General features: G+C 38.5%; 1 protein-coding gene across 1 annotated transcript; it reads right to left on the bottom strand.

The window, feature by feature from the left end:
• Positions 1-426: 426 nt before the first annotated feature.
• Positions 427-12,949, bottom strand: nadkb (NAD kinase b). Its single transcript, XM_030403721.1, has 12 exons — positions 12,734-12,949; positions 9,806-10,099; positions 9,611-9,694; positions 8,930-9,059; positions 6,624-6,732; positions 6,284-6,369; positions 5,611-5,713; positions 5,336-5,520; positions 2,003-2,102; positions 1,659-1,816; positions 1,466-1,548; positions 427-1,368 (listed from the first exon to the last, which is right to left on the bottom strand). The coding sequence occupies exons 2-12, from the start codon at positions 10,096-10,098 to the stop codon at positions 1,209-1,211; spliced, it is 1,491 nt and encodes a 496-aa protein (XP_030259581.1). The 5' UTR covers position 10,099; positions 12,734-12,949; the 3' UTR covers positions 427-1,208.
• Positions 12,950-14,281: the final 1,332 nt, after the last annotated feature.

Here is a 14,281-nt window from a genome sequence, read left to right as displayed (position 1 = left end):
ACATTTACAACAAAAACTGAACATTATAATCTCTATGGAGGGAGGAATTTTAGTAGTTTTAGCTCAGTGTACTAAACTTACTGTACTAAACTTGCACCTGGGTGATCAGTGAAGTTGAGTGATAAACAGTAAAAGCTTCACTTACAGCTTCACTTTTCAATAAGTGGCAGATCATGAAAGACACCACAGCTGTTCAAGCCTCATCTAGTTAGACTGCATGATGTCCAAAGTTCCTGAAAGAATCTTAAAATGTTTATTTTAAAGCAATAAGAGTAATATAGCAGATTTTACTTATTAGATGGTGCTTAAATGTATCTTTCATGTAATCAAATGTTTTTATCCAACATCTAAGCTGGAGATGAAAAAATTTAGCATCTTTTTTTTTATGACATCCTGTGAAATGGTTCCACACAAATCAGACAGCAATTAAGTCTTTACGTGTGCTTCAGCTTTATTTCAGCTCTGCTGCAGACCAACAATTTCAGTTAAACGATCGTGGACAGAACATAAAAGTTTCTCCAACTCCATCTTTCCGCTTTGTTTTCTGCTACGACATTGCAATCTGACCGGTTGAATTTAACTTGGCTGAAAACATTTAAAAATGAAGTAAAAAGAAATCCCTCAAGACTGCTGTCAGGACGTACAGGAAGCTGGCTCTGGATTAAAGAAAATGTTTGTGCGGAGTAATCGCATACAGAAGTCTTTGGCTGAGTCAGTGATAGAAATTCAGTTTTAAAGTCTTTTAAAGCGCTTGAAAATATATAAATATCACATAAATATGACATTAAATAAATGTATCCAGAATCATCTATGTACACATTTACATTTACGGTATATTCTCTTCATTTGTCGGTTTCTTCTACGTACAATTCCTTCGCGTTGATGTCCAAAAACATGGTATTTATTGTAAGATGGAAGTTATTTGAATGACTAAATGATTTGGTTGTATTTTCATTTCTAGATGAGAACATGCTCTTTTCCTGTAAGCTAACTACAGGTTGTGTTTAAACTGGAATGTAACGCTCACGTGTATAAAATACTGTACACATGCTGTTCACAGTACTGATGAAACACTCATTTGGCTGCAGACACACATGCTCTCGCTCTCACAGTCCAGGCAGGTTGACCTCACGCTCGTCTCCCAGACTCCCACGCTCTCACTCACTCGGCTGCTGTGCAGAGAAATGTCTTTAATGCCGGCGGCAGATTCAGTTCTCTGTGTCTGACGAGTCAGATGCGTCTGCCAGTCGCGCCTGCCTCTTGCGCACGTTCCAGTGCAAGCACTGAGCCAGGCTTTCGAACCAGTCGTACACCAGGTCATGGCAACAGATGGAGGGCACTGGGTAACAGGACGTAGTGATCTTGATGCTGTTCGGGGAAACACAATAGGCAAGTTCATGTAAATTGAGGGAAAAAATCCTGTGGAATGAAAGGGTGGCTGATAATGAAGGTTTGTGAACTTTACCAGTCTCCATACTGGATCTCTTGTCTCTTCCTGCCGTCAAATGACACCCAGGCGGTGTTCCTGGCATCGGGGGACAAGGTGATCTGTTTTAGGAAAAAAAAAGGGACAAATGATTGGTTTCTTCGAGTTAGAAGTCAGCTCATAATGGCCTGACCTTCTGAGCTCAGAGCGGCCTCCTCCACGTCATTCTTACCATGAGCTCCACCCCAGCAGGGACGACGATGGGCCTGAAGGACAGCGAATGTGGACAGATGGGTGTGACCATGATGGCGGGTACGTTAGGGTGGATCATGGAGGCTCCTGCTGCGGCTGCATACGCTGTGCTGCCCGTGGGTGTCGAGACAATCACGCCTGGAGGAGAGAGAGAGAGAGAGAGAGAAACTTTCCCACATCACCATATTTATTTATTAGATTTCCTTCAGTTGTGCAGTTCTTTCATTGTGCATGTAATCTGCCGTGACCCCACTGTGAAAAATGTGACTTTCAGTTTGGGAAGAAGGTGGAGGCAAAAGCGAGACATCGCATAACTGCCCTTACCGTCTCCCTGCACTGAGGTGATGAGTCGTCCATCGAGGTACAAGTCTACATTGGACAAGTAGGAGGATGGGCCTCGGTCCACCACCACCTCATTCAGCACCTGCAAAAAAACACACACACACAGATGGAAAACAAAAGTCAAGTTTCTGCTCTTATCTCATATGCTTTGTTACTTTGCCAGCGTTTTTCTTTTTGGTAAGTTAGTCTTCTAACTAATGTAAGTCACAAGCATCAGACATGTATTTTAGATAAATGAGATGCATACCAGGGGTAGTTATTCAACATGTTCCCCATTATCGATATCAGAGATTCTTTCTGTCAGATTGCCAATAAAATACAACTAATTTAAAGATGTGCTGCTTTGGCTGTGATGCATCATCCTCTCACACATTATCCCATCCATGACAATATCTGATTGGTAACACGTCGCAACTAATAGTCTATGAACACTGAATAATTTGAATCTACAAAGTAACTGAAGTTATGAAACAAATGTAATGGAAAGGATGTATAAAGTAGCAGAAAATGGAAATACTCTCGTGAGGAACCTGAACATTGTACTTAAGAACCGTACTTTAGTACACTGAACTGCAAATGAGTCTCAGCCCCAGATTTTCAGTCCCCTTGATTTCTAATTATAGGTATGGGCCCCCTAATGGGTACACCTTGCATCATGAAAAAATACATAATGCCTGCGTTGCCTACCTCTATGATACTGTGAACAAACAATGTGATTGGTTCCATAGCTTTTACTCTGAATGTGTATAAAAGGGTTATAGTCAATGAGACTCGTGACCATTCACATTAATCATGTTATTGTAGTGCCATCTATAAGCAAGTTTCTACAAATGTCTTGATGTGCATATACTTATATGTGCAATCTATGTGAATTTGGCCACCCTTAGAGGAAAATAAAACAGCATATCTTTATCAAATACGATACAGACTGGGTGAAAGGTGCAGTGCTAAGAGCAGTGCTGCAAAACTAAATTTGTTGAAAAATGGGTTCATGGAGAAAAAGACGAGGACTGATCTTGAATCAAAGAATGGCTTTCACAAGGGGTGAAGTTAAAGGTGCTTTATAAAATGGCCACATGGTGGCTCTGTACACAACAAAAAAAAACCCAACAGTGTGTCGTTGGCCAATGGCCTAAATCTGCAGCAACATTTCACCAGTAACGGTTCAGTGCATTTCAAGACATCCTGCAAACAAACAAAAGACTGAAAATCAACCTAGTTGACAGAGATGATAAAGGCTGTACTGCCCCTGCTGTTTAATGAGGAAATGCCGTCTTTGATATGTAATTTCTTTTTCACAGACAGTAAATATGAGACATATGTCATTGATGATCTCAAAAACAGACGCAGGGCTACACTGGATTACATCCCGCATGACAGCAGCAAACTACACCATGAGAAAAAATGCTGTTGTGCAGACAAGCATCGTACAAATCATGTTCCAGTCTTAAGTCAGTCACACAGAGTACTGCCGCAGTGAAGTCTGGGAGGTGAACTGACGTCAGCTGAGCGCAGAGCAAACATCCTGCAGACGTGGTGTAATGTGAGGTCAAACTCAGGCTCAGAGAGACCACAACAATCCAGACTCTGTCTTGGATCGATGAGATGGGGAAAAAAAAAAAAAACCTGAGAAAAAATATAAAATAACACACTGCAGCTGTGTGTGTGTGTGTGTGACTGCAGCAGTGAGGCATGTTGTTTAGTTACACCGTGTGTCAGACGGAGAGCGGCAGAGCTCATTAAATATCTGTTCGGCATAGACTGCACTGTTGACGCCACGGTCTCCATGGCAACTGGCTCTAAAGAACATCACAACATCTGACTTTATTATGACTGTCGCCATAGTAACCCGGCTCGCTTACTGAGCAGTGCACATGTACCGATGAACGCACAGACACACCCAGGATGATATAGGAGTCACGAGCCTTACTGACACACACACACACACACACACACACACACACACACACACACACACACACACACACACACACACACGTAAGAGGGTGAATGGTGTCTCTGTCTCAGCCACTCTGGCCCCCATCACTTGTTTCTGCACTATGTTACTTCAGTAAGAGGGTCGGATCACAGGGTTACATACACGTTCACTTCAACGTACAAGTTTTCAACACATCACATTGTTATGATGTAATGAGTTTTGTTAGTATTTAGCACCAACATTATGTCTGACAAACTGTCACAGACCTGGGATTTGTATTAATGACAAATCCTGGCGTATCAAAAGGTTAATGGGGTCTACTCTGATCTGAGACCCACCCTTCTTCCTAGTTTGTGGAAATCTGTTCAGTAGTTTTTATGTAGTCCCAATGTTACGACCCTAGCGGTCATAAATGTTTGCATTGTTGTCTGTTTTTAATATCCCTCTTTTACCTGAGTGAGAGTATGAGTGGGTGTGTGAGATTGGTTGCAGGTGTGTTTGATTGTAGGCTGGTCTCATTCTCTTGTTGCACCAGGGTTTCCCCTAGGCCCTGGTCGTAACACCCGAGAACAAGCAAACAAACAGTCACTGGTGAAAAGATAACCTCCTTGGTGGGGATACGAATGCTCGAGAACTATACAACCTCCTTTAAACATTTGTTCTTACATTTAAGTGTCTGCAGAACCAAGAACTGACTTAAAGATCACAGCACTTACAGACACAGAACAAAAACAAAGGTTTGTTCTGTTCATCATCATTTGTTTTTACTGCTGTGTAGCTCTGATGTTTCCGTGGATTCAATTAATTAATGCAAAGGAGATGTGGAAAAGGAGACAGAAAACTTCAGAGCGTCTGTTTACAAAGCTGCTGAGTGACTTAGTTAGTGACAGTTCAATTATCTGTTTTTAGTCATAAGTGCAGTGAAACAAACAGCAAATTAACGTTTGTTTCTTTGTTCTCTCCTCTGTTGCTGCCTCTCAGTAAAATAACACTCTCTTGGTATCTTGTTTTCTTTTCAGACTGGTTAAAGAGCCGACAACATAACTTTGATTTTAAGATCAATACACTTTATTTGAAATGTCTGACGCTTGCTCTAATATCGACTCGAGTCTCACCCAATATTGACCCGCCTCCTGTGTGAATAAAGCTGTTGTAGAGTTGTCGATGAGTTGTAACTATTAGGGTAGAGTTTTTACCCTAATAGTTAGAAAAGCTCCTGCAATGAAAACAGGCTGTGGTCTGCATCTTTACCCTGCTTTGTGTCTCAACTATGAGGCAAATAATCAGGAAGGGACCAAGAAAACACATCAAGTAATAGTAGCTTAGTGCTTCAAAAACCCAGGTCGACACTGTTAATTGTGCCTCTTTGTCCTCACCTGGAGCTGCAGGGTGACCTTGCCGGCCTCGCTGTTGGTGTGTCCTTGGGGAAGAATTCCGTTGTGTTCCTGCTGCTGGTGCTGCTGTGTCGTCTCTCGGCTGTACGGCTGCTGACCTTCTCTCTGAAGCATGTCTTTCACCACCTTCACCTTTAGACGACTGCGCAGGGTGATGGCTGCGTTGCCTGAAAACACACATTATCTACTTAATGTATTTAATGCAACAACAGAGAGTAGTGATTCATTTCAAAGTATATATGCAAATAACTGTCTACCTTCAAACACTTTAGCCACTTCAGTCTTGTATGACTCAAATTTGAAGGGCGTCAGGAAACCCAGGGAGCCGAGGTGAAATGCCATAACAGGAGGAACGCTGCCCTATAGAAGACAAAAACAAGCTGGACATAAAAATTACACATCTGACGTCTTTGCTGGATTCACAATCGACAGAGTCGCGACCCAGACACTCATCTGTTCACCTTACTCAGTATAAAACTGGTATTTAAATGTTGTATACATCTGTATATCTAACATTCATTCATGAGAGAGCTTATTATGAGCAATTATCCAGTAAACTAAATATTCTTGATACTCACAGATAACCTTTTCTGTGTTTTTGAATACATACTGCCATACAAAATAAGGACATATTAATTTTGCACAAACCCAAAAGTGTACCTTGGGTTGTTTTTGACAGACATTTTACAGTTTGGATTGAGACCATGATCCACCCAAAAAAAGTGAAATTCTTTATCTAGGTTTTTTTTTGTTTTGTTTTTTGCAGTGATCACAAGGGAGGTATGCTTATAATACAGTTTAGACTTGACAGTGTAAATCCCAGGTTAGGTTAGAGATGACAACATATAAGAAAAGATTTTAAAGTCATTTTATGTAACTTTTAAGTATGACTCATCTTGAATGTAGTACGTACTATACTGGTGGGATTACCTGGAAGAGAGAGGAGGCGTAGAGCAAGGTCCCGTCTCCACCCAGACAGATGATCAGGTCTATGCAGTCAGAGATATCATCATAACCTGCAGGCGGACACAAACACTGCTACATTCAATACATTCCTATCATGTTTAAAAAAAAGTGTTCTTATGTAAGAATGTGAGGACCAAGAGAGCTAGACCTCCAAATTCAACATTATGACTATTTGATTACTTTTTGGGCATTCTATGTGTATGTGTATCATCTTTACTTGAATTTAATTGTGAACACAGAATTTTCTTTTAATGGCAGTATTATTTTGTGTACGTCATTAGTTCAGTGTTAATATGTGTCTCACCCTCTCTGAACGTGCACAGCTGATTGCGTATGGAGCCGAATGCCTCGTCCTTTGACAGCGTAGCATCGTCTACCACCCTGCGCTCCACGTACACCATCATCAGTTTCTCCTGAAACACAAGCTTTAGTGAAAACAGCCAAAACTCACACAGACATCTCTAAAATAAATGTTTGTGATGAACTAAGGTGACCATTTGCCAAACAGGTGTAGTTCGACGTGACTGTGTTTGTATGGAATGCAAATGCTTGAGTTCCTGTTCCACAAAGTGCAGCTTGTTTAGGAAACGTGGACAAAAGGTGCTGTCACTCCGTGAGACCAGATTGTAACTCTGACACACATGTCTGCTTCATTTCCTGGATTCTTTCTGTTAGATGTGTTTTTCTTCACTAAAGTACACGCTGTTCTTGGACATTTTTCTTTTTTTTTACAAATTCCAGCAGGAACATGGCTTTAGCCAAGGACAACACTGTAACTAAAATCAATAAAACTGACAATCTAATCTCAAAATCCAAACAGAGGAATCACCCCACTGCTGAAACCTAAAATAAAACTGCATCCTGGTATTACTGTCAGATATCTTAATGCTCCAACATTATAAAAAACAACAATTTTGAAATATTATTGAGAAGCACATACAATTCAGATTTTCCATCTTTACAGTCTAGTGTAATCTTTGTATTTATTTGCCCAACACAGAAGGCCTCGATGGTGCTGATACAGCTGATATTTCATTAAAATACTGCTTTTAATGCAATCAAACAATATGAAGAGAGCAGCTTTATTGTAGTGATATTACTATTATATAATTGAAAAGTTTATCTCAGCACAAACCAAGTAGGTCTGCAGTGTTCATCAAGTTAAATGTATGATTTCTTAAGACGCTTTAATACTTCACAGAAAGCTATTACTTGGTAGTTATTTTGAAGGGTACATGATGGAAAATAATCTAACAGAATGATTTCATCGTATCACATTTGTTTAGCACTCACAGAAGTATGAAACAATAGTTCCCAATGCTATAAATAAATCAACACGACCTGATTCATTAAAGTTCTTGCCTAAATCAACACTTGTCCAGTTTCCTCGCTACTACAGCTCGCAGTAGAGACAGTGTCAAGTCTGATGGTCCTGACAGAACCTCTACAAACAAGACAAATAACAACAACCTCCTGTAAAATCTCTTGTCTCAACAAATTTACTTTGATATTATAGTGTCTACCGAGAGCCCTCATTAACATGCAAACACATTTTACAACATTACTGTGTGTAGCAGACAAGACTAAATATTTACAACTATGGTTAATTACATTTTTTTTTTAAAAGTATAATCTGAGGCTTTTTTAAGGGAACTGAATTCAACAGATTTTTAGACTTTCGAGATAAGTTTTTAATGCATAACAGGGCATTTTTAAATAATTGTTCACAATTTCTTCTGAAGTATACATTTAAAATTTTTATTTCATAGCTTACTTTTTGTTATTTAATTTCTACTTTAATTTTTTTTACTGAACTTTCTGAGTATCTGTTTTTGATTTTATATTTTTCTTAGAATTTGCTACAACATTTCTATTCTAAAAGGAACACCTGTAACATAACCTTATGTTCCCCTCAGGATCAATAAAGTACATCTAACTCTGATTTGCTCCAGCTGTGGATTTCTCTGAGTGAGATAATCTCGTCCTCAGTACACCTGGTGTGAGATCAGCTGTGCAGTGTGTACAACCTGTCTGTATATGAATACGCTACATAATCCAAAGGCAGGGTTCATACACATTTTTCAAGGTCAAATTCAAGCACTTTTCAAGCACTTTTAAGGGTCATTTTTAAGATTTTCCAGCACCTTATTGCTGGGATGAAATACGTATCTAAAGGAATATATATACTTATGATTTTTTTCTTCACTTTTTATCACAGTTATGTACATTGTATCATGCTGTAAACATCTAAAATTATATTTTATAATAGCAAAAACTTCAGAAATTAATTATCCAGTCTGATCCCAATTTTGTGAAAGACACAGAGTTATAATGTCAAGCACTTTCAAGCACTTAAACTAAAATCCAAGCACTTTTCAGACCTTGAAAACACAACATTGAAATTCAAGCACTTTCCAGGATTTCAAGCACCCGTACGAACCCTGCAAAGGAAAAGGAGACTGGAAATGATCAATGCTTGCAATGACATCTGAAAGAATCAGGATCTGCATGAGGTCTGCCTCCTCAATCACATTAAAATCCTAAAACATTCATCTGGTAAAACACGTATGATAACAATCATAAAGTGTATGAAATGCTGTGATCCTGTACCTCTACTAGAAACCTGCAGAGCTCCTTGAAAGGCTCAACGAGGCTCTCGTCTCTGATTTTCCTAATGACCAGCACATTGACAGGGGGTTTATTCCAGGTGAGCCGCTGGCTGGCTGGGTCCTGGATGTGCCTGGAACACACACACAGACACACAAGTGAGTAAAAAAAACACACATATTTCACACACAGAAACAGAATAAATGCATACCAAAGATTTTCAAACAAAGTTGACTGTTACATAATCACACTGTTTTGTAGTTTCAGTTTGTTCCAAACAGTCAGATGCAATCATGATGACTCAATAACACTCTTTAAAAGTTAATTATTAACTTTGATGTACTGTCTGAAGGAGTGAGGTCCAAATCCCAGACATCAAAAGATAAAAACCCTTTCCTCTTCTTTACCATAAGTATCTCCTCTCCTTTGCGTGATGGATGACAGGCATTCTGCAGATAATTGCGTGCGTGAGTGTGTGTTTTCAGATCAAGTCCAAGGAAACCGTCTATAGACCAGGTGACAATCACCACATGCAGTCTGCTCTGTCAGCCAGCCCATTACACATAACATCCAATCACAGCATTTTCACTTTATCTTATCTTACAAGGTTGCACAAGCCTCTCAGTGTCATTGTCCCCAACAAAGAGCTCTCAACACAAAGTTCAACTCATCTATCATGCTTACATGACTGAAGTTGGGTTGGGAAGAATACAGGCTTTGGGTCCAAAGTGAGTTGCTGGATACGGTCCATGTAGAAAGTGGGCTCTCCTGTGAGGAGGAAAGAAGAGGAGGACCAGTCAAGACACTATCACCTCATGTCCGGGGCAACAGAGTTGTGCCAGTGGCACGGCAGACCAGCTGGCAACCTGCAGTGCAAACCTCTTAGGACAGCTTTCCACTGTGTCGCTCGCTGAGCCAGAGGGCTCCAAGTGTTCGTGTTGGCCTGGCAACCTCCGCCGCTCCATCTCCCAAAGCAGCTGTTCATGACCACCCCCCCGTCGCTGCGACTTCGTCCCCTTCCGCCGTCTCCTTGGTGACTTGGACGGGTGCTCCCGGTGCTTGGAGGGCCTGGCTGACTCTGACAGCTGACCAGAGGGTGCTGAGGGTCGAGCCATGCCTCTCTCTGCCACTGACACTGGGCCAGAGGATGGACCGCTCTCTGAATTCTCCATTCTGCAGGGAAACAACAGAGAAACATCTGTTACAGATAATTTTACAATTTAAAAAAAACTTGAGCTGAAATAATCAGTGGGTTAGCAAATGATTTTATGTATAGATTCTGATAACCCATTATTTATTCGATTTATGAAGTTAAAACGCCAAATTCTGTCTAGTTTCTGCTCCTTAAATATGAATATTTGCTGCTTTTTTTTCGTTTATAAAAATGTGAATTGAATATTTTTTAATTTTGAACTGTTCGTCAGACAATAAATGTCACTTTAAAGACATAACCTTGAGATTTGGAAGGTTATACTTGACATTTTCACTCCACACAGACATTTTGAATTCAATGCAATGTGACTATTGCTTTGCCTGACTTATCCTTTGCTAATGTGCTGGTAGCCCAAACGCATTGAGCACTGCACACTTTGATCTATGCAGTGTTTCACTTTCACTAAGTCACAGTTTGTCGACAGAATAATCATTACATTATTTGAGACCAATAAACATTAAGAATGTTAATTAACAATGAACATAAACACCAGTTGCATCCCAGTACTTGCAGCATGAGGACAGAATAATTCAATTATCTTTAGTGTAATTCATAATTTGTTACAGTACTGTAACTACTAAGTATGATCTACCAATGACTGCTGAGGAGATAAATAGTGAGAAAATCAATGAAATAAGGAATTAAAGCCATTTTCTACTTCAATTAAAGACATTTCATCTTTGATTTCAATTTTCTCAATTTAAAAAGGTGCACTATGTAGTTTTGGAAATAAATTCAGAAAGGTTATATTTACAATATTGATAATGTAGTAATTCAAATCTATTATTTCTAGTGTTGCACAGTAAACCGATACTAGAATGGTACCGCGGTACCCAGCCTTTAAGAACAACACTTTTTCACGTTTTATTAGTATCGGTACTTTATGAACTTAGTGCGACAGCAGTGCTGCATGTCTGTGTGCAGCTTCTCTCTGCTTCCTCACTGCCTGCAGGCAGAGTGGGCGTGGCTTCACAGTGACAGTCACAGAGCAGAGCGACACAGACGTGTTGGGTCTCTTGGTCATTACGGATTTAAAGCATCGTTTACAGACAGGCTTTGTGCTGCAGGTTAGCGATAGATGACATAAACATCCCCCGGATGGAAGTCAGGCAAGGTTTTTGTTGTGACATGACAAGCTAACTATTTTCACCATCACAGTTGCAGGAGGCAGTCAGAGGTAAAGCTAACTGTTTAACAGTCTGATGTGGTTCCACACATCTCTGTATGCAAACACAACGTTCACACTGGTAACATGAACTTTACCATAACATGCACTGGAGTTCACAAGTATGCTGATCAACAACACCACTTATAATTTATCTATTTTAAGTCAATCAGTACTAGTAATATAATCATAGCATGTACATTTTTGTCAATAATTTATAATAAATATTGTAATTTATATTATTAGAAAATGGTCTGATTAGAGCACAGACCTCCACCAGGTCTGGGCCATTTGTGTTGTACTTTAGTGCACTAATGTAGTTTGCAGTCTAATAATCCAGGGTTTGAATTTTATCAACATCAAAGGCAAATTGCAAATTTCCCCTTTGTGGGATGAATAAGTATTATCTTATTTTATAAATTGCCAGACTTACAGTTAATGTCATTTATGTTCATCATTTTTATGCTGAATGAACTGTTTAAGACACTTGTCTTCTTGGATACAGGTACAGATAATTTTAAGTTCCACATTCTGTCATCTAAAATTTATGCCATTACTTTTGATGATGTTTTAGTTTTCCGCCGTGGTATCGTTTCAGTATCGGTATCGAGATATTTTAGGCAGGTATCGTACCAAAGTCATAATTTTGGTATCATGACAACACTAATTATTTCCATAGCTGAGTAAATTAGTCTTCCTCAGAGGATAATAAGGTCCATTGAAAACAATCTGAAGCATGAAATGTGTCAGTGTCTGGCAAATATAAACAACAACAACAACAACAACAACAACAACAAGTAAAACATTATGAAATGATGTTGTCCTTTAGAAACACTTAGCATATGTTATCTATTCAGTCTTAATAATGAAGACAGTTGTTCCTTGAGTTTGTGCACCTTTACAGCTGGATGCTGGGTGGGGTGTGGAGTAAGCCATTTGTCTTTTGGGGGTCTCAGTTAATATTTAAACCAGAGAAATCGATGAATTAATCATTGTTATCGTAAGTGTCAGCCAGGGAGCTAACACACTAACTATATATTGATTTTCTACAAAACACAGTCAAGCATTAACATAACTTCTTTCTTGTGATGTTAACTTGACAAACCTGAGCTAACCCAACTATATCAAAACAAGATGTACAATTGTCTTTTTAAAATTAACGCCAGCTTATACTGACAACAGAATTAAAGTAAAATACATTGTTTATCTTTTAGTGTTAGCAGTAACAGTGACCTTGGACACAAGTATTACTAAGATAATTGTGTTTTTAATAACACAGGACTTAGAAATAAGCAGTTGAGTGACACAAACACAACTAAGCTAGCTAATTAGCTTAGAAAACCGTTGGTCTGTTGACAACTGATGTTACTTATCGTTTAGCTAACTAGCTAACCGGTGTTCACCTCGGAACGAAAAACAAAAGTCTTACTTTGTCAGAAAGAAGCAAACGTGCTCATATCGCTGCTAGTTCATCAAGGCTCGGATGTGTTTGGACGCAAATAAAAACGTGTATTTAAGGACCCACACCGCTGTCAAACTCTAAACGCTGGAGAATTGTAAAATAGTATATATGACCGGCGGAGGAAGTGATGTTTCCGGCGGACGGGTTCAGCGAAGGACGGGTGTGCAGTTAAGGGAACAGCGCCATGTTTGGTGATAACGACCACATAGTGTAAGTCACGTAGTTATATCTACAGTATTTTCATCATAGTTAATTTATAAAAAAGAAAACACTGAGTTTAAAAGGCTGCTATCGTTTTCTGTCTTTTTTTCCCAAACTATTTAGAGATTTTAAACACACCAATTGCAAGAAGCCATTTAACACATGTGGACACTTGAATAATGGAACACCGTGTAGTTTTTTCAAATTCAGAATTTTAATATTTACAATATTAATGAGGTATTAATAAAAATTAATGTCCCCAGAACACTGTCTGAAGCTGGAAAGGTGGCAGGGTCTGCCACTTTAACAAAGTAAAACAGTATGAAATTGTGTTGTCCTTTAAGGTCGGTTTATTCAGTTTTATTCAGCCATGAAAACAAAGCAAGGTTGTTCATTTTGTTAAAAGTCCACCAAAGAAAATCTTTCTCTTCTGATTAAAATTTCTTCCCCAGAAATATAAACTACAACCAGTGCACCTTTAAATATAGAAGAAAGAGATGAAATGACTAAAATAAGTACATATAAAAATATCACGATGGTGAGAATCATTATTAATAATAATTTATAACACTCTATGCTATGTTACTATACTAAAGGCCTACTTTATTACCAGACTTAGGGAGTAATGGAATACATGTAAGGAGATTACATAATTTGTTTCCAGAAAAATTACCTTTCATTCTCAAGTACTTTTAACATCAGATACTTTAAGAATTTTACTCGAGTACTATTCGTATAGGTGACTTTCACTTTCACCAGAGTAATATTTTCACATGGTATCTTTACTTTTACTCAAGTAGTCTATGACTTTTGGGTACTTTTTACACTGATTACTCCACATAATACACATACAGTTAACATACTTGATTAATGATACACCAAAGAGTTGAAAACATACATGTGTACATATAGGCCTTAAAATATTATTATCATCATCATCATTATTATTATCTTTGATTGAAGTAATAATATGTAATGAATACTGTGTGTTTTGGTGTTTTAGTATTAGGTTACACTATATGACATTACATTTCATCTTATGTTATAGATTTCCTTACTATATTATGTAATACTGTGCACTCCATATTATAGTATGTGAGTATTTTATACAGTATGCATTATGTACTACATCATATTTCTACATTAACAAAAACAAACACTAAGTGTAATTAATCATGTTTTATCATTCTGTGTGTACGCTGTTGTAGTGAATGGTATCATATTTCTCTTACATATATTATCATCATCATCTTAGATGTTTCATTGCATGATTGTAATGCAAACGTAAAAAATCTAGTCAAAATTATTACAATA

This window comes from Sparus aurata, chromosome 21 (genome assembly GCF_900880675.1).
Source record: "Sparus aurata chromosome 21, fSpaAur1.1, whole genome shotgun sequence".
NCBI classification, from domain to species: Eukaryota; Metazoa; Chordata; class Actinopteri; order Spariformes; family Sparidae; genus Sparus; species Sparus aurata.
Note: the sequence above shows the minus strand (reverse complement) of the source record. Positions and strands in the feature narration are given on the sequence as shown.